Genomic DNA, 23,652 nt, shown 5'->3' with positions numbered 1-23,652 from the left:
AATCTCCAACATTTACAGGAACTCATACAACTTAAAAGGAAGATAAAGAACCCAATAGAAAAATGGGCAACAGACCTAAATAGATACTTTTTGAAAGAGGACATACAGAAGACCAAGAGATATATGAAAACATACTCAAAGTCACTAATCATCCGAGAGATGCAAATCAAAACGACAATGTGGTACCATCTCACACCTCTCAGAATAACTGTCATCAACAAATCAATAAATGACAAGTGCTGGAGAGGATGTGGAGAAAAAGGAACCCTCATGCACTGCTAGTAGGAATGCAGACTGGTGCAGCCACTGTGGAGAACAGTATGGAGTTTCCTCAAAAAACTAAAAATGGAACTCCCGTTTGACCCAGTGATCTCACTTCTAGGAATATATCTCAAGAAAACAGAAACACCAATCAGAAAGGATATATGCACCCCTATGTTCATAGCAGCACAATTTACAATAGCTAAGATTTGGAAACAGCCCTAAGTGCCCATCAGCAGATGAGTGGATTAGAAAACTGTGGTACATATACACAATGGAATACTATGCTGAGGTAAAAAAGAATGAATTATTACCATTTGCAATAGCATGGATGGAACTGGAGAGCACTATGCTAAGTGAAATAAGCTAGTCAGAGAAAGATAAATATCACATGATCTCACTCATTTGTTAAATAAACTGATGAACAAAAACAGATTCAGAGACAGAGAAGCATTGATCAGACCATCAAACCTCAGAGGGAAGGTAGGGGAGGGTGAGGGTAAGGGAAGAGATCAACCAAAGGACTTGTATGCATGCATATAAGCCTAACCAATGGACACAGACACCAGGGGGGTGAGGGCATGAGTGGGGGTGGGGTGGGGGGAATAAGGACACATGTGTAATACCTTAATCAATAAATAAAACTAAATAAATAAAAATAAAAAATTTTTAAAAAGTATTACCAGAGATGTTTTAAAAAATGCTTTAGCCCAGCCAGTATGGCTCAGTGGTTGAGCATCAACCTATGAACCAGGAGTTCATGATTCGATTCCCAGACAGGGGACATGCCTACGTTGCAGTCTCGATACCAGAAATCAATAAAAATACATATTTTTAAAAGAATGCTTTATAATGATAAAAGGATCAATTCATCAGGAAAACTGAACAGTCTTAAATATTTATGCCCCTAATAGCTGAGCTTCAAAATCCATGACAAAACTGACAGAAGTAAAGAAAAAGACAAATCTAAAATCATAGTTGGAGATTTAACACCTTTCTCTCAATAATAGATAGAACAATTAGACAAGAAAGCAGTAAGGTTATAGAAAGTTTGAACAATTTGACCTAATCAAAACACTACACCCAACAACTACAGGACACATATTCTTTTCAAGCATACATAGATCATTTATCAAGACAGGCTATATCATGGGCCATAAAACAAGTGTCAACAAATTTCAAAAGACTGAAATATAATGGAATAAGTTCTTTGGCCACAGAAATAATTAAATTAGAAATCAGGAGAAAAAAATAGTGTTAGAAAATTCGCAAATATTTGGAGGTTAAACAATACATTTCTAAATAACCTTTGTGTTAAAGAAGAAATGACATTGGAAATTAGAAAGTACTTCGATCAGAATGATTGAGAAAATATAACTTTGAAATTTGAGATGCACCTAAAGCAGTGCTTAGAGAGAAATGTGTAACTTTATATAATCACTAGAGGCCCGATGCGTGAAGGTTTGTGCAAGAATAGGCCTTCCTTCCCCTGGCTGCTGGCACCGGCTTCCCTCTGGCACCCGAGACCCCGGCTGCTTTGCTCCAGCCGCCGCCAGGCCTCTGGGACGGGGGCTGCTTGCTCCGGCAGCTGCCGCCACCCACCGGGGGCATGCTCTGAACCACGCCGCACCGCTTGGAGCACGCCCCCTCCCCTGGTGTGTGTCCGCTGGGGTGGGGACAGCATGCAGTCCCCTCCCGCTCATCTGCGCATGCAGCTCCTCCTGAGCAGTGATGCCTGGCTAATTTGCATATTACCTGTTTATATATGTTATATATATAGATATTAGAAAAAAAAGTTTAAAAGCAGTTATCTAAGTTCTCACCAAGAGAAGGTGTTGTAAGAGGGATATTTTAAGGTGAGAGCAGAAATCAATGAAACAAAACTTACCAATAATAGAGATAATTAACAAAACCAAAATCTGGTTATTTGAAAGATTAATGAAAGTAATAAACGCCTAGAAAGACGGATTTAAAAAGGAAAAACACGAATTATGTCAAGAATCAGAGAGGTTAACATCACTACACTGAAAGAAGGAATGTCTCTACAGGTCCTACAGGCATTAAAAGGATAATAGGGAATATTTTGAAAACTTATGACAATAAATTTGATAGTTTAGATGAAATGGGCCAAGTCCATATATTCATAATCTCCATAATAAATACTTTTAAAGACTGGCAAATTGTACTTTAAAATTTTTAAAAATAATATTAATAAATTAAAATAAAAGTACCTGCAATTTAAAGACACTTAAATACTTGAATGATTTCTTGAATTCCGACTCCAGGAATTCAAAATCATATCACATTTTACAGAGAATAAAGGTCTAAGCAACCACTTGGCTGCGGCTGACTGGCTAAGCAACCTCAATTGTGATAAATAAAAGTGTTTGTTTATTAGTCATGGAATAAGCACAATTTTTGCAAGTGATTATCCATCTCACGGGCTGGAGGTATTCCTTATCTGACCCCTAAATTTACATTTTATTCAAAATTTCCTATATAATATTGTGAAGCAAAGCTATCGCTGTTAGAGTCTTGTCACTGCTTCCAACTTGTGATAAAATGGGATCCCTTTCCAAGGGAAGGGTCCTGTCCCTCGTCTCAGGCACCTACTGCCCGCACCCAAGGACCACAGGGCGTGGGTTCCTCCAAGTTTGCCTCCGGGGACCAGAGCCTCACCTGCCGTGTTGCCCTGGCTGACCTCTTTCCAGGGGCTGGCTTCAGCCCATTCCAGAGGAATCCTAAGAGATTTTTGAAAAGGACCATCTGACTGGCTGATAAACACCTATTTTCCTCAGGCTTACCCTGATTTTACACGGTTAGCACATCACCCTTTAGTTGACTCTCTCAGCTCTTTCAAAATGCAAATATTCCTGGAGGGAGGTAAACATTAAATGAATACACTAAGGAGACTCCTTGGGTTTATCAGATCCGCTTTTCTCTTAGGAGTGGCTTAGGAGCTCAGTACCCTGGTGGCTGCAAATGACAACTTCCCAGCTGTGCTTGTGGTCGACTCAGACCCTCGTCCGGGACATTGATAAGCTCTCTTCATAACTGCAGTGCATTTTCTGAGCTGAGAGCCAGGCCTGACCTTAAAACTGCACGTAGAGACTCGAGAGGCCAGGCAGTCTTACAGCCTTTCTCCTGCCATCTGGTCCGTGACACCACACAGCAGATCCAGAGATCCCTCCAAAAACCAGAGAAGAGTTTCCTTGCCTTAGTGATTTTATAACCTGCTCTCTGTTCCCTGTTTCTGGGGTAAATAATTCACCATTTTTATAAGAGAGATAAGGCCAGGCTTGTGGGAGCCAGGAGAGATTTGAGAGATGACGAAAGCTGTGTGTTTTATCCATGACCCAAGGACTCTGGCAAGCTGCCCTCTCTGAGCTGGGATCTTGCCTTTTTTCTGGACACAGAAATGCCTGTCTCTACAAAAAGGTCTACTTTTATTTTTAAGATTTTATATTATTTTATTTATTTATTTATTTATTTTTAAAATATATTTTATTGATTTTTTACAGAGAGGAAGGAAGAGGGATAGAGAGCTAGAAACATCGATGAGAGAGAAACATCGACCAGCTGCCCCCTGCACACCCCCCACTGGGGATGTGCCCGCAACCAATGTACATGCCCTTGACCCGGAATCGAACCTGGGACCTTTCAGTCCTCAGACCGACGCTCTATCCACTGAGCCAAACCGGTTTTGGCAGATTTTATATTATTTTAGAGCAGTCTTAGGTTCACAGCAAAATTGAGGGGAAGGTACAGTCCCCATACACTCCCTGCCCCCACACATGCACAGCCTCCTCATTATCTACACCCCCCCACCAGAGTGGTGCATTTGTTACAATTGATGAGCCCACACTGACACATACTAATTACCCAAAGTCTCTAGTTTACATTAGAGTTCACTCGTGGTGTGCATTCCATGGGCTTACATAAATGTGTAATGGCATGAAAGTGCCACTGTGTATCACACAAGGGTGTTTTCCCTGCCCTACAAACCCTCTGCGCTCCCAGGAAGGCCTACTTTTCTTCCTGGAAATGAGTTTCCTGGGTGAGTTTCTAACCTTTTCCAGCCTTCCCAACCCCTGTGGCTGTGGTCATGGCCCTCTGGGCCTAGCTTTGGGGGTCTCAGAGGTGCCGCCAACCCCAGCAGATAGCTCCCGGGCATGGTCGACAGGCTGTTTCCACTGGGACCCAAGTCCAATGTTTCACTTATTCTGGGTCCTCTCTGCCCAAGGCCCAAACCAATCTCCCAACCAAGGGGATTTATAATCCAGCGCCACCCGGCCCTCGCAGAATCCCCCGTGGACGGTCAGAAACTTGCTGAAAAGAAGGAGGCCCGTGACCAGGGGTCCCAGCCCCTGCTGCTGGCAGTGAGCTGTGCAGCCATCTAATGTCCTGCATCCGGTTGGGAAGGGCCAGCAAGTGACCACCTGAACAACGCTGACCCCCTAGGAAATGTGAGACTCAAATCTTCCCCACCCCGAGGGAGGGGCAAATTGAGTGGAAGAGAAGAAAGAAATTTAATTACAAAACAAAACAAAACAAAAAAACATACTTCAGTAGTCCTGCTGTTTGCATCAGAAGGGCTCGATTAAAATATATAATTCAAAATAAAAACAATTTAAATCAGGAAATAAGTGTAAGGAAGTCCAAATTTTCACATGGAAGGTGCTGTGATAATTTTGGGGAAACCCACCTTTCCCCCAGGAGGTAAAAGGGCCATCACCAGCTGGCAGGGAGCAGGAAGGATCAGGCTAAGAGTGGGGGCTGCTGGCACTCGGAGGAGGGAAGAACCCTTAGATGCTGCCCCCAGGGCCGCTCTCCCTGCTCCCGGCCAGGCAGCGGCCAGCTGTCCAGCTGTCCTGCGGGAGAGCCACAGGGAACTGCGCTCAGTCCCCCCACCGCACTCCCTCTTTCCTCCTTGCCTGTCTCTCTCATACCCATGCGGCCCCCTGGCACCAGCAGAATCCAATACTCTGCTCACTTTCAGGTGCAGTAACACTATCTGGGAAGGCGGCTTAAAGGGAGGAAAAATGGCTAGGAGATCGAAGTTTAAAATAACTCTGCCACAGTGGCTAAAGTTAAGAGACCCTTGGAAGCACAAAATTTGCTCAGAACTAGTTAGACAAAGCAGATGCCAGCAACGTTCCCAGCCCTCTGCTGTGTTTCACAGTGAAGACCTGGGAGAGAGAAAAGCGCGGGCACATCGTGAGAGTGAATACGGTAATCTGTTCCTTTGCTGGTTGGAGTGCTGGACTTGGGACTTAGGAGTGCCCGACGGGTCCACTTGGAGCCACATCTGACCGGCCCTGAGATGGAGGTGAGAGACGGGATTGGCTCACATCCTGGGGAACACAACCTGTGACTGGGGCGAGGACGGGACGCACTGCCGGACTTCACCGGAGCCGCAGGCTCTCCCTGCCAGGGAAGTGCTCCCCTGCGAAAAGCAAAGGACTAAGCGAATGGGGGTCTTGGGGTTCTGATTGATCCTTTGTTCCTGATTATTCAAAGTGGACCCCAAAGGAGAAGTCAGAACAAAGAAGTTACCACCAAGCAGGTAAGGTTTTTGTTTCTTCCTCTTTTGCTGCCCCCGCCCCAGCCCCGCTCCATGCAAAAGAAGTGTGGGCACACACATGCATCTTGTTGGAGGCCAGCATCCCAGTGGCCCTGTTGCTGTCCACAGGATGCAGGAGGCCACGAGGACAGTCACTCACTATTGAGTCCCATTAACAAGGCGCCCTGACCCTGCCTTGGCCTCCTAGAGAAACAGTCCTGGTGGCCGCCTCAGTGCGGGAGCTGCTGGGAGTCACGCATACAGTCAGCCCCTCGATGTTGCCGAGTTGGAATCTTCTCACCCAGAAAACCCGCTGAGCCTGGGAGCTGGGAACCCCTCGGCCCTGGCTCCTCTCGTCCTCTGGGTTTTCGTGGGCAGTTCTGGAACCAGCGCTGAGTTATGGCAGCGTGACAGTCGCAGGCCTCACACCTCGGGAGGGGACCCTCAGAAGCTCTGCCGCATCCTGGGGGCAGAGGCGGTTTGGACCAGCGAGCTTTGAGGAGAGGAGCCTTGTCCCACTGACCCGAGCCTGTCCTTCTTGTGCTCAGCTCCCCCGAGTCCGAGTCCTCCCCACGTCACAGCCCGGCCTGTGACAGGCTGTGCCCAGGTGCCTTGCTTTCAGTCACCTCTGCGTTGGATGGTGAGGAGACACCTCTGAGGTCACTGGACCTTGACTCAGTAGGTCGGCTGTGGCAGGACTGACCCCTCCCACACGGAGAGTCATGCCCTCTGCTGCTGGGAAGGCCAATGGTCACCAACAAGAGGGCCCCTTGGGGTGGGCGTTTGGTCTCTAATGATATGACCAGAGTCTAAAATATTCTGAGCAAGGCCCAGCCAGTGTGGCTCAGTAGTTGAGCATCTGTGGACTTATGAGCCAGGAGGTCACGGTTCATTTCCTGGTCAGGGCACATGCCTGGGTTTCAGGCTCGGCCCCCTACGGCCAGTCAATGATTCTCTCTCATCATTGATGTTTCTCTCCCTCTCCCTCCCCCTCTGAAATTATAGATATAGATATAGATATAGATATAGATATAGATATAGATATAGATATAGATATAGATATATAGATAGATATAGATAGATATAGATATATATAGACTAGTAGCCCATTTGCACGAAGATTCGTGCAATAGACCTTCATTCACCTGGCTGCCTGCACCAGTTTTCTGCCGGCACCGTGGACCCAGGCCTTGGCTGTGGCCACCGCCTTCTGCCTTCTTTCAGGGTCTGGGCTTGGCCCCGGGTAGTGGCCTTGGGCTCGGCTGCATCCAGCGTCCCTGCTACTGATCACAGGAGCCGACCTCCAGTGGTCTCCTGCAATCGGCGCAGGCACCCTGCTGGTGCCCAAGGCCGGGAAAGCCTCAGGCGGCTTTCCCGGCCTTGGGCTCGGCCGCACCCAGCAACGGTTTCCTGGTGGGCGAGGTTGGTGGGCGTGGCTTGGGCGTAGCGAAGGTGCGGTCAATTTGCATATTTGTCTATTATAAGGTAAGATATGCAGATATATAGATAGATAGATAGATAGATAGATAGATAGATAGATACACACACACACACACACACACTCTCTTAGGATCTTATTGAAAAAAGCTATTCCAACTTCCAAGCTTCTGATGACATTTTGGCATACTCTCCTCTAATACTTCTATCATTTAAAAAAATAGGTCATCAGTCTACCTGGAACTTATTTCTCTGAATTATCCCAATAGCCATTTATTGAAATGTCTGTCCTTTTCCTGTCCATTTGAAATGCCACCTCTGACATGTATTTCAGTTGGGTGTTCTCACTTTTACATGTCTGTTGCTGGATAATCTGTTCTTCTGTATTTATTTTCGATTCCTGAGTTAATATCCATCATAGTTTTACTGTTCTTTGAGGCTGGGGTTGTGCCCTGGTCACAACCTGGGAAGGACATATAAATGTGTGTGGGACTCTTCTTGCATACAGGGACCTTCTAGGTGGTGTAATTTGAAGGGGACTGCACCCAGGACTTGCTCATCCATCTCTCATACCTCCTGAACATCTGTGAAACATTGAAATAACAAACTAAATATCCAAATGAAAATTAAGATGAAGATACATATTTAAACCCCTTATGTAATACTAGAGGCCCAGTGCACGAATTCGTGCACAGGTGAGGTCTAGCTGGCCTGCCCTGATCGGGGCTGATCGGGGCTGATCGGGACCAGCCTGGCAGGGGGATGAGGGGGTCCTGAGGGAGGTCAGCCGGCCCCACCCCTGGTGTGGGGGCCAATTGGGGATAGGGCTGGCTGGAGGGAGGGGCCACAGGAGGTTGGCGGGCTGACCTCGTCCCCGATTGGGCTTCATAGCAACCAGTCGTTCCTATCGTTCTGGTCTTTCTGGTTGCTTGTTATAAATATAGATAGGAAACAATCCTCCTTGGTCTCTATGAATTCCAAACAAGGAGTCCAACTACAAAACCATAGGCAATAAGAGCACTACACAGGCATGTGAGAGACAGGGAGTTCAGTCAGCGGTCAGTGCACCCTGTTACATATTGGGAGAGGGCACAGAGTGTACTTTAGAACTGGGCTGACCCCAGCTCTCAACCCTGATCCAGTCTAGGAATGAACTTTCTGACCTCTTGGAACTGATGACTGCGTCCCGGGAAACACAAAGGCCAACTTTCCTTTATGGCCACCTGAAGGTAACAGCTGGCCGCTCATGTTTGGATTCATACAATGTGACTCCTGCTCTCCCAGTTCCCTCTGGGTCTTTCCCAGCCAGGACCAAGGAGGGGAGACTTTTGCTCACAATATTTGACCCACTTCAAAAAATTTTAAAATGTATGACCTCATCTTATCCCCATGAGTTTTGTGACAGAAATTTAATTGACATGGGACATGCATTGTAGGAAGACTCACAATAAAGGAAAAAGAAAAGACGTTCTATCACTTAGAGCCTTCCTGATGTGGACACACATCAGAGCCCCAGTTTCTTCCTGTGTGAGAGGGGAAATCAGACCTGCCCCGCCCTGCTCAGCTTGGGATAGGCCTGCTCTGACGACCTCACAGGCAGCTCACGAGGAAATGATGATTTTGAAATCATTTTGTAAACATCAAAACCTGTGTAATGCGAGTTAATGAATTAACCAAGCTTCTCCCTTCATTAAACAAAGTCAACAGTTTTATAAGCTTCACTGTTGACTTCTAGAAATTCAATTCAAATGTAATTTCCCTTTACCTGCTTTTCTTCCTTTTCATCCTCTGATATACATATTTATTATATGAATATAGACATTCTGCTACACACACACATACATATATATGGATATGTGTGTAGATATATACATATTATAAAATATGCATATTATGTATATACTCATAAGACATATATAAAACATATTTAGGGTACATATTATAATCCTGCTGTATCCAATAGTTTCTATCACTAAAATCATTATTTTCTACCATTTTCCCCCTTCCACTTAGGCCCTTTGTTGCTTCAACTCCAAATTGCCCACTCTCTCCTCCCCCTAATCTTGGTGACCTGGGCCCAAAGCCTTTTGATTTATCCCATTTGAGAATCAAATGTTACCCGCATCTCCCCTGCACACCCCTTTCCTGGGAAGGGCTGTCTCTGTCACCCCCAGGTGTATATTGACTTTCAACAACAATTTGTGATGCCAGTCATTTCACATGCCTGTGTGATCACTTTATTTCCCGGATCCTCAAGATGATTCTATGGCCGTACCCTCTGCCCGCCCTCGCTCATCTCCCTCACAACCTTTTTGTGTGTGGCCGGTTCCCTGATGGGCGGCTGGATTCCCAGATCCTTGCTACTCCAAGTGGGCCCTCCAGACCACAGCGTCAGCACCTGTTGGAAAGGTGGGAGCTCAGGCCCAGCCCAGACCTAGGGACTGCAATGTGCGTCTGACCAGCCCCAGGTGACGTGTATACACAGTCGAGTTGGAGAATCCCTGTCTCGGGCTGTAAGCAGCTCTGGGTGCCCCACAGCCATGGGGATTCTGAAGCAGACACGGGAGAAGGAAGGCAACAGTCAACCACTGCCATGGGCACAGCCTCACAGGGATTCAATTGTGGCTAAAAACTGAGGTCAAGTGGGATCAGATGCAGCTTAACTGGCCTGGTCACAGGTTACTCCTCACAGAAGTGCTTCTCACTGCTGTTGCTGCTTTCCTCTCTGCTGTTTCTCTGCCTCGGGCTCCTGCTTCCTCGTGGCTCTCCCGCTCCACGTCCCGCCCTCGCTCCGTGGGTGTGAGACCTCCTGGGCGAGGCGAGGCGGAAACGTGTGGGCACTCACAGCACTAACACTTTAGCTTCCCTTTTAATATTATTCTTTAAATACTCTATCAACATTTATTTAGTCACAAGTGATTTACTTTTTAAATTGTGGTAAAATAGCACATAACATTGTACACTTAAACCATTTTTAAGTGTACTATTCAGTAATGTTATGTATACTTAGGTTGTCGTACACTGATCTCCACTCTTTTTATATCTCTACTAGAGGCCCAGTGCACGAAATTCGTGCCTGGCCTGCACCCTCTTGCAATCCGGGACCCTTCGGGAGATGCCTGCCTGCCTGCCTGATTGCCCCTAACCACCTCTGTCTGCCTGCCTGATCGCCCCTAACCGCCTCTGCCTCAGCCCCCGCCACCACAACTTCGTCTGGAATGACATCTGGAAGGTTGTTTAGCTGTCCAGGCTAATTAGCATATTATGCTTTTATTATTATAGATACCATGGAGGGGGGAGTAATAGCTTTTCTATCAAAAGCTTTCTTTCATTTCCTGTGCTAAAAATAAAAGCTTATTTGATGTGTATCTTTTCAAAATCCCAGATCTCACTTTACCATTCTCTTCTGGCCAAAGTTCACTCTTCTCTCTTCAGAGCTGCCAGAGGGAAAAGTAGGTTCAATCCTTGCCACTCAATCAGGATGACAGAGTTGCCAGTGTGGCGAGAGGCAGGGCAGGGTCAATGGCAGCACACGGTTAAGGGCAGGGCCAACAATCCTGTCCTGCAGATCAGCGGGAAGGCCTCTCTGGAGACTTCTTTATTTTTTTTTTAATTGTCTAAAGTTTTACATATGTCTTCTTTTTCCCCAATTGAACGCCCCCTCAGCCATTCCCACCCTGGGCAAGTCCCCAACGCCCCAGTGTCTGTGTCCATTGGTTATGCTAATATGCATGCATACAAGTCCTTTGGTTGCTCTCTAACTCCCCCTCCCCTACCATTTGTCTCTAGATCGATCTATTCTTGTTCATCAAATTATGTTGATCATTATATCCCACATATGAGTGAGATCATGTGATATTTATCTTTCTCCAACTGGCTTATTTCGCTTAGCATAATGCTCTCCAGTTCCATCCATGCTGTTGCAAATGGTAAAGACTTCTTGTTTTGCCCCTTTCATCAGGCATTTGGGCCTGACATCAAACATAACACAGAGGAGTCTGAGCAGGAAAGGCTGTGCTGCTGGTCTGAGCAGGCACCTCCCCTGGAGACTCCGGCGGCTCATGTGGCTCAGTGAATAGGCACAACAGAACCCGGGCAGAGATGGATTTACGCGAGCGAAGCCTAGGCTCTGGGCCCCTCACTTACACAGGCTCCTTCCCAGGGTCATACACTTTTATAAAATATTAAAAAGTACAATAGCTAACCACAGTGGGTTTTAGATTAATTTTTACTTCCACTGTCAAGTTGCGGTGGGATGGCCATGGGCAACTGGGCATCAGGCTAAAGGTAGCTGAGCTGGAGGTACATTTAGCTTGTGTGTTTACATATGCTTGCAGTTACTTTCATGTAGAGCTCATTCCCGCTAGCCATCCAGTGTAGAAACGGGCTCCCGGATGGCCCACTCCACCTGGTCATCCGCCGTCATGACAGGGAGACGCGGGGCCCGAGGTGCCTCACAGCATCAGCACACCCGGAGGTGTCCAGGCTGAAGGAGGGGAACAAGGTTTGAAATGTGTGGAGCCAGAACTCAATCTATGGAACATTCTTCCAGATAAGAAGACGCATGTGAAAGAATCTTGGTAGAGGTGTGCTTGTTTGACAACAATCCTCAACAATTGTGAAGATGACCCTTTTCTCCATTATCACAATAAAAAGCAAAAATGTTTAAAAATATGTTTTTATTGATTTCAGAGAGAGGAAGGAAGCATGAGAGAGAGAGAAACATCAATGATGGGAAAAACATCATCAATCGGCTGCCTCGTGCACGTGCCCTGCTAGGGATCGAGCCCGAAACTCGGACATGCACCCTGACCAGGAATGGAACCGTGATCTCCTGGTTCATGGGTCAAAGCTTAACCATTGAGCCACACCGGCTGGGCTAAAAAGTAAATTTTGATCAACAATGCTAGAGGAAAGATTTATCTATCTGTTCTCTATATGACATTTACGAAATCATACCACACACGTGGTGGCTTAAACAATACAAAATGCAGTGCCTTGCAGTTCTGGATGTTCGCGGTCCAAAGCCAGGGTCCCTGGGCTAACCTCGGAGTGTTGCCAGGCTGGGTCCTTCTGGAGGCTCTAGGGGGAACCCGCTCCCAGGGCTTTCCAGTGTCTAGCTGCCACCCAGCACAGCGAGGGCAGGCGTCGCCTCAGGTCAGCACAGCCTAACTGGTCATGAAATTCACACAAAAAGAGACCTGGCTGGCACACACCAGTCACCTACTCACTGCCATTTTCCTGCCCACCGGGCCCCGTTCTATAAGGAGGACTGATGTAAGCGTGGGACAGGATCAGAATTGGGGGTGTCAGTTGGCATCCCCCAACCCAGTTCAGATCTATTTCTAACTGAACCCCATCTATTTCCATTATTTCTTGCCGTGCAACAAGCCTCCCCAAAACTTACAGGATTACAACCGCCACCATTTTATTTTCTTCACAATTCTGTGTGTTGACAGGGCTCAGTTGGGAGTTCTTCCACTCCACATGGCATCAGGTGGATGCTTTCCTGGGCTGGGATGTCCCAGAAGGCTCCCTCACATGTCCCGAGCTCGGGGGGCATGGCTGGGAGCCTGGGGCAGCTGGGTCTCTCATGTGTGTCATCTCAGGGCTCCCTCTCTCTGCGCGTGGCCTCATTGCGAGGTCCCCCCAGCAGGGTAGCCAGACGTTCTCACATGGTGATGTCGGGCTCCCCAAAGGGGAGAAGCAGAAGCTCCCAGGCCTTGTTATGATTCAGGCCCGGGACTGACCCAGTGTCACTTCCCCACATTCTATTGCTTCAAGCAAGTCCAAGACCATCCCAGACTCATCCTGGGAGGGGACTGCACGAGGGTGGGGCTCGGGACGTGAGGTTTATTGGGGACCATCTTTGAAGAATATGTCAGAGTTCTCTACTTGGGGCTTCATAATATGAGAGAATGGACTATGGAAGTTATTTAACAGAAAACTTATGGGCAAAACCAAGTAAAAGTCATTCCAATATTAGGGAGTGGGATTCTGTCATTAATTCTAGTGCCTCCTTATTAAGGAATTGGGAAATGTTTAATCAGACACAGTTTAAGTAGATGTCTCTCTTCGGTCCCTTTAGAGACATTTCTTTTTAAAAAAATATTTTTATTGATTTCAGAGAGGAAGAGAGAGGGATAGAGAGATAGAAACACCAATGACGAGAGAGAATCATTGATCAGCTGCCTCCTGCACGCACTACACTGGGGATCCAGCCCACAACCTGGGCATGTGCCCTGACTGGGAATCAAACCATGATCTCCTGGTTCATAGATCTACACTCAACCCAGCTATGCCGGCTGGGCTAGAGACATTCTTTATCTTCTTGGTGTGTGCCACCTACTGAGCTTCCATGATTCATGCGTCTTGTAATTATGTACCGCTTCCCTTCTAGGGACCGGCATTTATATTGATCGCAGAGGGAGTGTCATCTCACTTTTCCTTTGTCCACAGTTGATCATTTACGTGCAGAATGTCTGCCAACCATCTCCATAGCCCCAGATCCTGCTATTCCTATTGGCTCCCGAATGAAGCTGAAAACGGAAGGCAGGTTGTTTTCCTCCAATGTGCACTCTGAAACAATGCCTTGTGTATAAAAGGTCCCTTCCTGTGACAGTCTTTGCTTGTGGAACACTCTCCGTGACTCTGAGTAGTGGGGTTTTTTTTTAGTAGGCCCTGGATTTCTGCCATGGAAATGACTTCCAGCTTTTGTAGATGGTTACATCTCTCTTTATAGCAACCCCACCCCACCCCCTTTCTCTCATGACAGGTCAGCTCTTGGGTCCCCAGTGGGGACAGCCTCAGCCCATTCCTGTCCAGCCCTTTCCTGACCTGAGGCTGTTTTACTCCTAGTGCCAGAGGGCCGGAAGCCAACCTGGAGGTGAGACCAGAAGAAAGCTGGAACCACGATGACCTTGAGCACCGCCGAGAAGCAGACTCCACTCCTGGAAATCCCGCCGCCAATGGCGAGGCGGGGGGTGGGGAGCCCCACATCTGCCGTGTATGTGGGGACAAGGCCACTGGTTATCACTTCAATGTCATGACGTGTGAAGGATGCAAGGGCTTCTTCAGGTAGAGTACCTGCCACCTTCCCCACCGGCCACCCTGACGCCCTGGGCCCATCCGACTGGGGCTCTGCCATCAGACCACTGGGCACCAGGGCTGCAGCTGGACCGTCTCCCAGGTTCAGAGTGTGGGCCGGGGCCGTCCGAAGGCCTCCTAATTAGTCTCGGGAGAACCATGTATATCCCAGAGGAATCCGTCTTCCATCTTCCATCTTCCTTCCTGCGAAAGGTCTTCTTCTATTAAGACACCCCTTTGATTCTCCATACATTCTGAGTAAAATAGAAATTCAGTCTGTAAAAGAGGAAAGGATGTGAAAATCCAAAATGATGGAGCACACAGCTGGCAGTTTCGGGAGGGACGCATGTGGAGCGGTGAGGGAGGCGGGGACACAGCCCAGCCAGCCGGATCAGCCCAGTCAACCCGGGCGATCAATGGGGTGACAGATGTCGCAGCCAGATCCCCCTCGCACCCGCCATTTACTTTGACTTGGTTTCTGCACCCGTGCCAGGCCGATGACTCGATGTGTTTTGCAGAGTTGTGAGAACTAAATGCGCAAAGCTCTGCAAAACATCTAGCCCAGTATCTGACCCACCGCGTGTCGTGACTAAACCTGAGCGCCTTCCCCTCTACCCCTCTGGGTGCTCCGAGCAGGATGAGGGGTCTCTCACCCAGACCAGCAGGGGAGGCAGAAGGGGGCGGTGCCTGTGAAGCACCTGCTCCCTGGGCTGACCTGCCAGTCACCTGAGTGTGACTCAGCCCCGGCTCAGCCCCAGGGCCCGTGGGCAGCCGCTCCTGTCTGAGCCCATGTTCCCGCCGGCCGTCCCTCATTCCCACACCCTGGACCAGAGCCTGCGGCCGGCCAGGCAGGAACTGCCTTCTTTCTCTTCAGCTGTGAAGGGCGGGGTGGGGGGATGAAGTCAGGCCCCACTGGCTGGGCTTCGGTGGGCAGTGCCGGAGGGCTGGGCTGTGGGGAGAGGGCGGCTGTGCTGGGGTCTCTAAGAGACTGTGGCCCCATCCTTCCCCTGCCTGGCACACTCACTCTCACAGGGCTGTGAGCCTCTTCGCTCCACCAGGCCCATCAGGAGGAGCCACCTTTCCAAAGGGGAAGCCATTGCCTGCCTCCTCACCCCCCCGCCCCCAATCTGGAGTGGGGGCTAGGGAGAGAGAGGGCTTCCTACATGTCTCACCCTGTGGGGTTGGTCTCCTCGGGCTCCCTCTTCCAAGAAGGAGGAATCGGGGAAGAGGCCACAGCCACAGAAACATCGCCCAGGTCCTCCTCTGGGTGCCCAGGGCCAGGCCAGAGGGTGTGAAGGGAAGGGAATGGGCGGGTGGAGACATGGGCCGGACCTGGAGCCCAGGCACCCAGACATGGCAGGGGCCTCAGGGAAGATGGAGGGACCCCCCTCCTTTCCTGTGAACCCGGCCTGTCCCAGGGGACAGCCAGGCCCAGAGGTCGGTGACAGAAGGGGCAGGGAGAAGGGAGGTGTGGCCTGCGCCCCGCCGCCCACCTGTTGCCCTGTTCGCACAGGAGGGCCATGAAACGCAACGCGCGGCTGCGGTGCCCCTTCCGGAAGGGCACCTGTGAGATCACCCAGAAGACCCGGCGGCAATGCCAGGCCTGCCGCCTGCGCAAGTGCCTGGAGAGCGGCATGAGGAAGGAGAGTGAGTGGCGGGGTGTGCCCGGGCGGGCTGGGGCCGGTGCACGGGCACCGCGAGCCGGGGGCGCAGCAGGAGTGGCCTCGGGTTTGTGTGTGCGCAGGTGTGCACACGGGCACCATGGAGGTGTGTGCCCGCGCACAGGTCCCTGGGCAGCTCGTGGCCTGGGAGCCGCGGGCAGGCACACGGAGCGGAGCTTGCAGCCCATCTGCCCGCACCACGGCCCTCTGGGGGACAGGACAGATGGCGGGCACCTCTGCCCTCTGCTCTGGGTAGGTGGGCATCTCCGGCCAGAGTCATGCCCTTCTCTGCCCTCAGGTGCCCTTGTGACGCTTTGTCCCCTTTGTAATTGCCCTTGTAGAGTTTTAGGCAAATTGGGGGAGGTGAACTTGCGAGAGGGAAGCCAGAGGCTCCTTGGGAAGTGGTTGGGTTGGCATTTCCAAGGGCTTGGAGACCCGGAGAACCTGGGCGACTCTGAGGAGTCTTGTTGATATCTAATGCAGTGGACAGGAATACATGCTACCAGGTGCCAGTTACTGAGCACTTACTACATTCCAGGGAGTGTAGGTGGGAATATAAAGGGGCGGGCAAAAGTAGGTTTATAGTTTGAGTATAGAAAACAGAGTTTATTCTTCTATTATTTATTTAAATATTTTTTATTGATTTCAGAGAAGAAGGGAGAGGGAAAGAGAGAGAGAGGGAGAAATATCAATGATGAGAGAGAATCATTGATTGGCTGCCTCCTGCACGCCCCACACTGGGGATCGAGTCTGCAACCCGGGCATGTGCCCTGACCAGGAATCAAACTGTGACCTCCTGGTTCATAGGTCAATGCTCAACCACTGAGCCACGCCAGCCAGGCTATCATTTATTTATTGTTGTATCATTAATACAACTGCAAATGTACTTTTGCCCACTCTCCTCTCTCTATATATACACTGAGTGGCCAGATTATGATGATGATCTCTGAGGCCCGGTGCATGAATTCGTGCATGGGTGGGGTCCGGCCAGCCTGGCCAGGGGGAGGGGACATGGGCGGTTGGCCAGCCTGCCTGCTGGTCGAACTCCTGGTAGAGGGGACAATTTGCATATTAGCCTTTTATTATATAGGATATACACTGAGTGGTCAGATTATTATGCGTTCAGAGATAATCATAATCTGGCCACTCAGTGTATATTCATATAGATGTATGTATATGTATACATGTTGATGTATACATATGTGTGTGTGTATATAGTTCCTACATACATAGCCAGGAGCTACATTAAGCACCTTCCATGCAATGACTCATCGGAATAGCAGTAGGAGGTGAGCACCGCCACTCCAGATTACAAAGAAGAAAACTGAAGGCGGGAGGGGTTAAGGAGTTTACTCAAGGTCACTGATGTCACTCAAACCCAGCTGTCACCAAACCCAGCTGTCACTCAAACTCAGCTGTCACCAAACCCAGCTGTCACTCAAACCCAGCTGTCACTCAAACCCAGCTGTCACCAAACCCAGCTGTCACTCTAACCCAGCTGTCACCAAACCCAGCTGTCACTCAAACTCAGCTGTCACCAAACCCAGTTGTCACTCAAACCCAGCTGTCACTCAAACCCAGCTGTCACCAAACCCAGCTGTCACTCTAACCCAGCTGTCACCAAACCCAGCTGTCACTCAAACCCAGCTATCACTCAAACCCAGCTGTCACTCAAACCCAGCTGTCACCAAACCCAGCTGTCACCAAACCCAGCTGTCACTCAAACCCAGCTGTCACTCAAACCCAGCTGTCACCAAACCCAGCTGTCACTCAAACCCAGCTGTCACCAAACCCAGCTGTCACCAAACCCAGCTGTCACTCAAACCCAGCTGTCACTCAAACCCAGCTGTCACTCAAACCCAGCTGTCACCAAACCCAGCTGTCACTCAAACCCAGCTATCACTCAAACCCAGCTGTCACTCAAACCCAGCTGTCACCAAACCCAGCTGTCACCAAACCCAGCTGTCACCAAACCCAGCACCTTTTAGTTCTGAAGCCAAGCGCTTCCCACTGTTCCACAAAGCTGTCACAAACCCCGAAGTCGTGGGCAGCACACCAGCCGCACCTCATCCCTTTGTCCTTACCCAAGTGTTTCTCCAGAGGAGCCATCGTCCTCACGAGTCTGGGTTTCCCATCAGCAGCTCTTCCCCTGCTGCTGCCTGGGCGGGTTGAGGGCGGCCTCGCTCCTGCAGGCAGCTGAGCCTGCCCTGGCCGTCCCTGCAGTGATCATGTCTGACGCAGCCGTGGAGCAGAGACGGGCCTTGATCAGGAAGAAGCGAGAACGGATTGGGACGCAGCCCCTGGGAGCCAAGGGTCTGACTGAAGAGCAGTGGGCGATGATCAGGGAGCTGATGGACGCTCAGATGAAAACCTTTGACACCACCTTCGCCCATTTCAAGAACTTCCGGGTATGAGGCTTTACACTTGGCTCAGAGGCTATGCCAGCTCCTCCAAACCCCAATCCCATTCCCAGAAGTCCTCAAAGACTGGCCCCTGCAACCAGCAGCCGCACCCGGGGACTTGTTAGTTAGGAATGCAAGTTCTCAGATGCCCCCGGGCTCCAATTCAGATACCGGAGGCTGGGCCCACAGTCTGTATTTTGACAAGACGCCCCGGGAGGTTCTGACACATGCTTAGGTTTGAGAATCTTTGCTTCCTCCTTCTGCAACAGGTGGGAACCGGGTCTGAGCCATAAATGGAGTCTTAGAAACTGAGCTGTCCCAGGGTTGCTGGGGTTCAGGGCTTAATGAAAACAGGAACAGGGCCTGCTGGGGGTCTGACATCTGTGAACTGGTTTTACTGATTTAAGAAACGTTAGTGATCTCAGCACCGTCAGCCATGTCTCAGCTCTGTGCCCTCTCCCCTTCGATGCTCACAGTGTCCCGGGTAACCTGCTTGGCTCAGAAAACTGGGAGTCAGGGTCTCCAGGAGTCTGTCCTTTCCATCTGTAGACCCAGACCCTTCTCTGAGTCTCCCAACTATAAGGCTGGGGATGCGTGGGGCATAGCTAAGGGTATTGGCCCTCTCACCCTCCCCAGGGGCCGGAAGCAAACCCATGTCTGATGGGGCAGGGATGTGAGGGTCCATTAATTCACAGATCCAGAAAGTGCACCACCTGATAGGAGACCAGGGAGAAGAAACAAGTGCTGTGTGTGTGTGTGTGTGTGTGTGTGTGTGTGTGTGTGCGCGCGCACGCGCATGTGTGTTCGTACGGCTTCTGCCTGCATCCTCTCAAGCCTGCTGGTGTGGGTGCCCATCTGGGGCCTGTGTGGGAACCTGTTGGGGAGAATTCATGCTGTCTGCCTCTCCTTTCTCCACCTCCTCTCGGTTCCAGCTGCCAGAGGTGCTTAGCAGTGGCCACGAGCTCCCAGAATCTCCACAGACTCCACTTGGGGAAGAAGCTACCAAGTGGAGCAAGATCAGAGAAGATCTGTCCTCCCTGAAGGTGGTCTCTCTGCAGTTGCGGGGGGAAGACGGCAGCATCTGGAACTACAAGCCCCCCGCCGAGGGCAGTGGGAAAGAGATCTTCTCCCTGCTGCCTCACATGGCTGACATGTCAACCTACATGTTCAAAGGCATCATCAACTTCGCCAAAGTCATCTCCCACTTCAGGTGGGACCTAGGGGCTGGGTGGAGGATGGGTATGGAAAGGAGCAGAAAATGGCCAACAGGTTCAAAGGCTCTGGGATAGATCCTCCTCAAGTTGGGGGATGTTGGTGCCCAAAGACCCTTCTTTGTCTCTGCCCCCCAACTCTGGGGACCTGGCACTGTGGGGGACTGGAGCCCCTGCTGCATGGCTCCTTAGCTGGGGGACGGTGGGCCTGCCTTTAATCTCACTGTGTCTCAGCCCCCTCATCTATAGAAGGAGCTAACCATGCCCACTTGCTGGGCTGTCCTATGAAATAAGAAAATATCTGATGAGCATCCTGCTCATACACGATGGACAGTCAGTAGTCATGCCCTCCCCTATTTCTCCCCAAACGGGCAGGAATCACAGCTTGGCAGTTCCAGAACAAAGAGGTGGAAGGAAAGGGAAGAAAGTCCGGAGGGAGGAGAGAGGCAGGCACAGACGCCGGGTCTCTAGCAGTCGCTGTCAGGAGGTGGTTGAGAAGGCCCCGAGGATGAAGGGCAATCCTAAGAACCAGAGGGTCCGGACTCCCCACAGCAAGGTGTCGGGGCAACAGCCATGGGGCAGTGGGGCAGCGAGAAACCCCGGATCCTCCTACTGTGTGGCAAACGCTGCCCCGTGACACGTAACCTGTCCGGGCTGGAAATGGTACTGGGTATACCTGTTCCGGGGTGGCACCTGGCCTTGCCAGGCCTGCTCAGGTGCAGCCGAATAACGCACATGAGAGCCTGATCTCCTCAGCAGGCAGAGGGCAGTTCTGTTCCAGGAGCCCAGGGGTGACACATAGGACTTACTTAGGGAGGGGAGGTGGCCACGGGCTGGAATGGAGGTCAGACTGTGGCACTGAGGTCAAAGGAGCAGGAGTAAGGCCTAGCTACGCTTGTGAATTTAGACGGTCCCCACTGACACCCAGCGGCCCGCGGGCTAACACTAGGATGGGAGGCCGCTCACCCGGTCCCGTGGCCACAGTTCTGAGCACAAGCGCCCAGGAGCAGGCACTGCTGTCACCCTCATTCCACAGACAGAAAACAGAGTTCGCTGAGGCAAAGGCACTTGCACAGGCTCACGGCTCGTCGGTGGCCAGATTCGGAAGCACAGAGTACAGCGTTCAGGGCTACTACCTGCGGGGTCCCGGGCTGGGGGCTGGGGAGAGCAGGCGAGTACAATCAGTTTCACATTTCACGGCATCTGTAGCTCAGTGGTATGGATCTGAAAGAAGAGGGTGCATGGAACTCATGCCAAAGGAGTGGCAGCGGCAGAAGGACGCTGGACAGACTTCTAGGAGGCGTAAAGACAGCCTGGCCCGAAGGATTAGCAGGGTTTACTCAAGCGAAGCTAAAGAGGCGATCGCTCCAAGTGGGGAAACCGAGGCAGGAAGTATGAGGCCAGGGACCAGGAGCCAAGGCATCGGCTGCGGGTCAGTGGCTGTGCAGGGAGTTGGAGGAGAGGGAGCTAGGCTGGAAGGGACGCCAAGCTCCGTCTTTCCGTGGGGAGTCCCTGAGGTAGGGGAGGCTGGAGAAGGGGGTAGGGAGAGGTGACCTGCTTGGCTGGGTTGTGAGGGACAGAGATTGGAGGCAACCAAAAGCAGCTGGCGTAATCCCCACGGTAGGAGCCCATCCTCCCCCTGCCCTCTCCCCCGATTTCTGGATTGTGGGAGTGGGGCTGGCCAGTGGCGCTCCCCTCCCAGCCTCCCCTCCCATCCCCGCTGCCAGGGACCTGCCCATCGAGGACCAGATCTCCCTGCTGAAGGGCGCCGCCTTTGAGCTGTGCCAGCTGAGGTTCAACACGGTGTTCAACGCAGAGACCGGGACCTGGGAGTGCGGCCGGCTGTCCTACTGCCTGGAAGACCCTGCAGGTGCCCAAGAGCCTCCTGCCTGCCCCGGGCAGAGGGAGGGAATCAGCCGGGAGGGGGAGAGGAGCCACGCCAGGATGTGCGTGTCCTGGGCCCGCAGGGCAGAAGGCCTTGGTGAGGGAGGCCTGGGCCTGGTCCTCATGCCGCACCCACCCACAGGGGGCTTCCAGCAGCTCCTGCTGGAGCCCGTGCTGAAGTTCCACTACATGCTGAAGGAGCTGCGGCTGCGCGAGGAGGAGTACGTGCTCATGCAGGCCATCTCCCTCTTCTCCCCAGGTGGGGACCCCACGGCCGCCCGGCCTCCCTGTCCCCCAGGCTTGCTCCCATCCCCTCAGCTTTTAGCCCACCCCTACCTCCCCTCCCCTCCCCAGGGAAGGTCCTACCCAGTGGCTTTGCCCCTCTCACTGCACAGCCAGGGTAGGGCCCTGCTGGTTTCTCCTGGGCCCTACCCTGGGGGGGTGGTACGCGATGCACAGTCCTCCTGGCGCTCCACTCAGTTCCCTTCCCCGGGGTCTCTGCTCTGGAAGGTGTTGCCAGGCAACATGCCCTCTCTGGGCTGGGAGCTTTGCCCCGTGGCCTTGCTGGAGCCACACTGCTTCCCTCCTCACAGACCGGCCTGGGGTGGTGCAGCGCAGCGTGGTGGACCAGCTGCAGGAGCGCTTCGCCATCGCCCTGAAGGCCTACATCGAGTACCACCGTCCCCAGCCCGGCCACCGGTGAGCAGCAAGCAGGGCGGGTGTGAGGGGTGCCCCTCCCTGCCTGCCAGGCCCACTGTTCTGGGTCTCCTGGGAGAGCAGACTGGAGACTCTCCGGGGCGGGCCCTGAGGGCCAGGGCTTTGGGGCCCTGTGCTGGGACCTCCGCTGAGGGCTCCTGACCAGCCAGCCTGGGCCCCAGCCCAGCAGTGGAGAAGGGCCCGAGGCCACGCCCCGCGCCCGGGACATCGCTGCTGAGGCACAGCTCACGTCTGTGGTCAAGGGCGGCACAGCCAGGCAGTCTCCTGAGGCTCCACAGGGTCTCTAGCAATAGCCAGCAATGACCACCTGGTAATGAAGATATGGCAATACCGACGATAATACTACATCTATAATAGCTGTCATTTACTGAGAAGTGCCAGCCCTCGTGCCAAGCAGTTTACAGGAACTATCACTGTTAGTCATGAAAACAGCCCCACCAAGTGGTGCTACCGCCATCCTGCAGGGACTGAGGCTCAGGTGGGGCTGGAGGTGGCCCGAGTCCACAGCCTACTCCCGTGAGCACTGCCTAACGGCCTCCCAGAACAAAGACAAGCAAACTGGGCAGGAAATCCTTAGTCTGTTCTCTACCACCCAAGGGAGGAAGGCTGCTAAGGGCTTGGCCGGACAGCGGCTTCCACCCTCCACGGAGCCTCAGCGGTCCACAGGCTCCAGCCACGAGGGCTGACGGCCAGCACGGAGTATGCTGGTGCCAACTCAAGCCCCGCCTCTACTTGGCCTGCTCCAGCTTTCTATTGAGCTCAGAATCTTGGGGTGTTGCAGTGGCTGTGTCTTCATTTGCTCAGCCCTCCCCTGTGCGGAGCTAGGAGGCATCATGGGGAAACTGAGGCACGAGATGTGGCTCAGTCACTAGATCCCAGACTAGATTCAGAAGGGATCGCTGCTTGCAACCCCTGCTTCCATAACCCCTGCACGGTCCTCACCCCAGCCGTTAGCCAAGGCAGAGATTCCCCCACAGACTGACCCATGCACTTGGTGCCTGAAATACCTGGGTGTTCCCACGGGTATCGCCCGTACACAGACCAAGAGGTGCCAGTGGGGGTGTAGCACCTCAGGTCCCCCAGGCTGCCCCACGTTCTCTCCCACAGGCTGAGAGACAAGCTTAAGTCATTCAACTGAGCCTTTCCCTGGGCTGACCCGAAATGTTCTGAGATTAAAACCCCCAAACTTGGGCGACCTCAGAGTGGTCCAAGGGCAGTAGGTGGGGCCAGGGTGGGCTGCACCCCAACCTTCCCTCTGGCCGGCCTGCAGGTTCCTGTTCCTGAAGATCATGGCCAGGCTCACCGAGCTCCGCAGCATCAACGCCCAGCACACCCAGCGGCTGCTGCGCATCCACGACATCCACCCCTTCGCCACACCCCTCATGCAGGAGCTGTTCAGCATCTCGGATGCCTGAGGGGCTGCCCGAACC

The 23,652-nt window shown here is 51.8% G+C and overlaps 1 protein-coding gene across 1 annotated transcript; it reads left to right on the top strand.

Annotated features, from left to right (window-relative positions):
* Positions 1-14,161: 14,161 nt before the first annotated feature.
* Positions 14,162-23,637, top strand: NR1I2 (nuclear receptor subfamily 1 group I member 2). The gene is made up of 8 exons (XM_054711815.1): positions 14,162-14,338; positions 15,861-15,994; positions 18,232-18,416; positions 19,343-19,620; positions 21,349-21,491; positions 21,648-21,764; positions 22,099-22,204; positions 23,493-23,637. Exons 1-8 carry the CDS (start codon positions 14,307-14,309, stop codon positions 23,635-23,637), a joined length of 1,140 nt encoding a protein of 379 aa, XP_054567790.1. The 5' UTR covers positions 14,162-14,306.
* Positions 23,638-23,652: the final 15 nt, after the last annotated feature.

The sequence above is a fragment of the Eptesicus fuscus genome, chromosome 3 (assembly GCF_027574615.1).
Source record: "Eptesicus fuscus isolate TK198812 chromosome 3, DD_ASM_mEF_20220401, whole genome shotgun sequence".
NCBI classification, from domain to species: Eukaryota; Metazoa; Chordata; class Mammalia; order Chiroptera; family Vespertilionidae; genus Eptesicus; species Eptesicus fuscus.
Note: the sequence above shows the minus strand (reverse complement) of the source record. Positions and strands in the feature narration are given on the sequence as shown.